Below are 2,748 nucleotides of genomic sequence, written 5' to 3' on the forward strand. Positions count from 1 at the left end.
GGCTCGGGGTGCTGGAGGCAGCTGCAGACGCGACTGCTGAGGACAGGGAGGTTTACTTGTGCCCCTAGCTCACCCAGTCCCCCGGGGGCTGGTCTCTGTGGCTCGGCCACAGTGTCTTCATCTTCAGGGTGTGTCCTGCCCCCCACCACGTCCGCCCTTCCCACCCCCTCCCTGCAGAAAACCGTCTACCAGGTACGGAGCCAAAACTGGGCCCCAGGAGGCAGGGGTCTGGGTTTGGAGGCCGGAGTCCCCTAAGTTCATCCAGGACTGTCCCCAGGGGCCACTGCACCCCACCGACCAATAGAACAGACACACTGTGCTAGGTGTATATATACATACATATATAAATATATATAATATATAAAATACAGATATGGAAATAACTGTTTCGCTCTTAAAATAATGTATACTCTTATTTTCTCCCTTTCATGTTTTTTTTTTTTTGTTTTTTTTTTAAGAAAAGTTAAATATTCTTCATCTGTGGTGGTTTGTGTGGTCCTTGGACCTGCTGCGGTACGGCCGGTGTGGATGGGGGACAGACGGGCCCCTGCGCCCCGACCAGGCCCCCGTGCTGCCCCCAGGCGTGGGCTCCCTGGGCCGCAGGGGGACAGAGGCCAGCACAGAAGCCACCTAGACGTGCACATACCCACAAGCTGCCTTTCGTGAGGGGAGGGTCATCCCGAAGGCCTGGCTCCCATTCCTGGCAGCCAGCGGCGGCAGACACAGCCACCTGACCCTCTGCTGTCTCTTTGCCTTCACTGTGGGACTAGGGGACAGGTCCCCCTTCGGCCCTAATGTGCTCTCCCTTGAGCCTGGCGTGTGCTGCGTGCCAACCCCACGAGGATGAGGGCACGAGTCACTGGTGATGGATGAGGACTCGCGTGGGTGGGCGGAACTGGAGAAGTCGAGGTGACCGGCCGAGGGCGCCCTGTGCAGGGAGAGCAGGTCTCTGTTGAGGCACAGGGGGCGGGGGGGAGGTATGGGCCAGGTGGGACCTGCCCAGAAGTGGGGACAGGCAGTAGAGTGGACACCAGCCCCAGAAGCGGCCCCTGGGGAGGCAGCAGTGACAGCTCCCTCACTCTCCAGGTGGCCCCATGCTGGCTGGGTGTCCCTGGCTTCAGGTCGAGGACATCAGGCACACGTCCCCTAGGGAATACAGGAGTGGCCTGAGCAAGTGAGCACTGGGCCCGCAGGAGGTGGGGCGGCAGGCCCCCCAGGGAAGTGGGTGCACTTGGGGTGAGGGGAGTCTAGCCGGAGGACGCCGAGACCTCGTCCTCCCGAGGCTTGGCCTTGGTGGTGGGGTCCCTGGGCAGCAGCAGCTCCTGGATGGTGGTGTACGCAGGACACTGCATGGAGAAGCAGTTTTTCTGGAGGAGAAAAAGGCAGGCTGGCTGACTGACGGCTGACGGGATGGAGACGGGAGGAAGGCTTGCGGGACAGGGTAGGTTAGGGACAGGGACTGGTGACCTCACACGAGACAGGTGCAGGTTGCGTTGTGCTAGGACCTCGGGGCACGGGCGTCCACTGGGCACTCACCGCCAGGGACAGCCACAGCAGCCCCACGGGGCCCTTGCCCGCGCTCTTGGACTTGGAGAACTGCGCCTGGTACTGCACCGTGGCCAGGAAGCTTTCCAGCCCCACCTCGGTGATGCGGTTTCCTGGAGGGGAGGCAGTTGGCCCACCCGCTGCCACCCGTGACCCCGTGACCCCCAGCACCCGGCTCCCCTCCGCCCTGTCTTCCTGCACCCCACTCCTCCCCAGCCCGGGGCCTGGCTTCCCCTCACCCCGCGGCAGAAGGGCCTCCACCCTGGGAGCGCCAGGTGCTCTGGGGTCAGGCTGGGGACTTGGGGCGGCAGGGGCCCGGGGCGCGCGAGCAGTGGCGGGCGGGCACACGCACGGAGGAGGTTGAGGTGCAGCAGGGCCTTGTTCCCCGGCATGAACACTCTCCCGTCCCGGTGCTCAGCGGGCTCCAACAGGGGGTTGACCATCTCCGTGGCCTCGGCCACCAGCTGCTGGAGGAGAGAGGTTGCAGCAGGCATGGGCCGGTCACCAGGCCAGCCCTCCCCTCGTTCAACACGTGTGAGGACCAGCGATGGCCCAGCTTTGTCGTGGGTGCTGGGGACACAAAACTCAACATGCCCAAACCCTCAGGGAACAACTGAGGGAGACCAAGAGGCCATGCGGTGTGTGACAAGTGGCAGAGGTGAACAGCGTACTGTAGGGGCACAGGAGAACACCTCGCCCATCTCCAGAGGAAGTGGCCTGTGAGCTGAAGTCTGGTCCCCAGGGGAAGGTGAGGGGAGAGGTTCCCGCAGACAAAGCAGGTCAGAGGCTGGAGCACCAAGCCGCAGCAGCTGTGCCAGGCGGCCCCTCACACCTGGGGCACCCAAGGCAACTGAACTGGAGGGCGGGACAAAGGCAGGATGAGAAGGAAGTGCCACCAGCCTGTGAGAAACGGCAGGACACACAAAATCTCCCTCGATCTTCCTCCTGTGAGGTCTCGTCTGGGATGCAGAGGGACCCCTAGCAGGGGAGTGGCCACTCCCTGCCTGGGGCGGGAGCTCCTGTGACAGAGACGGTCCACCAGGCAGCCGACCACCCAGAGCTGGAGGGCTGGCAGGGGCAGAGCCGTGAGCACAGCGGTCCCAGTGGACAAAGGTGGCTGTGGCCCAGAAGGGATGCACGGCATGGGGCCTGGCCTTCGGGGGCTGCTCCCTGATGTGGCCTGAGCAAGTGCACGTGGCGGGG

At 63.4% G+C, this 2,748-nt stretch overlaps 2 protein-coding genes across 5 annotated transcripts in view; both read right to left on the minus strand.

The window, feature by feature from the left end:
• LOC105296414 (leucine-rich repeat-containing protein 71-like) overlaps nucleotides 1-2,748 on the minus strand; it is a 14,065-nt gene that overhangs the window by 1,818 nt on the left and 9,499 nt on the right. The window lies entirely within an intron of this gene.
• Nucleotides 411-2,742, minus strand: LOC105296331 (leucine-rich repeat-containing protein 71-like). 4 transcript variants are annotated; one of them, XM_023534317.1, is made up of 4 exons: nucleotides 1,898-2,742; nucleotides 1,537-1,658; nucleotides 1,269-1,367; nucleotides 411-928 (listed from the first exon to the last, which is right to left on the minus strand). In XM_023534317.1, the coding sequence occupies exons 1-4, from the start codon at nucleotides 2,037-2,039 to the stop codon at nucleotides 857-859; spliced, it is 435 nt and encodes a 144-aa protein (XP_023390085.1). In that variant the 5' UTR covers nucleotides 2,040-2,742; the 3' UTR covers nucleotides 411-856. The 4 variants fall into 4 exon arrangements, 2 of the variants coding, with proteins under 2 accessions (XP_023390085.1, XP_023390086.1); XM_023534318.1 differs by having other exon boundaries at nucleotides 411-1,146; XR_002781902.1 differs by lacking the exon at nucleotides 1,537-1,658 and having other exon boundaries at nucleotides 411-1,367; nucleotides 1,898-2,009; nucleotides 2,217-2,742.

The sequence above is a fragment of the Pteropus vampyrus genome, unplaced genomic scaffold (assembly GCF_000151845.1).
Source record: "Pteropus vampyrus isolate Shadow unplaced genomic scaffold, Pvam_2.0 Scaffold124, whole genome shotgun sequence".
NCBI lineage: Eukaryota > Metazoa > Chordata > Mammalia > Chiroptera > Pteropodidae > Pteropus > Pteropus vampyrus.

Excerpts from the sequence above, each read along its gene's own strand:
- LOC105296331 (XM_023534317.1), bottom strand. The coding sequence starts at position 2,039 with ATGCCTGCTGCAACCTCTCTCCTCCAGCAGCTGGTGGCCGAGGCCACG. Across the intron at positions 1,368-1,536 it reads TGCTGTGGCTGTCCCTGGCG|AAAAACTGCTTCTCCATGCA; the intron begins GTGAGTGCCCAG and ends TTTCTCCTCCAG. Across the intron at positions 929-1,268 it reads CCAAGCCTCGGGAGGACGAG|GGCGCCCTCGGCCGGTCACC; the intron begins GTCTCGGCGTCC and ends CTCCCTGCACAG.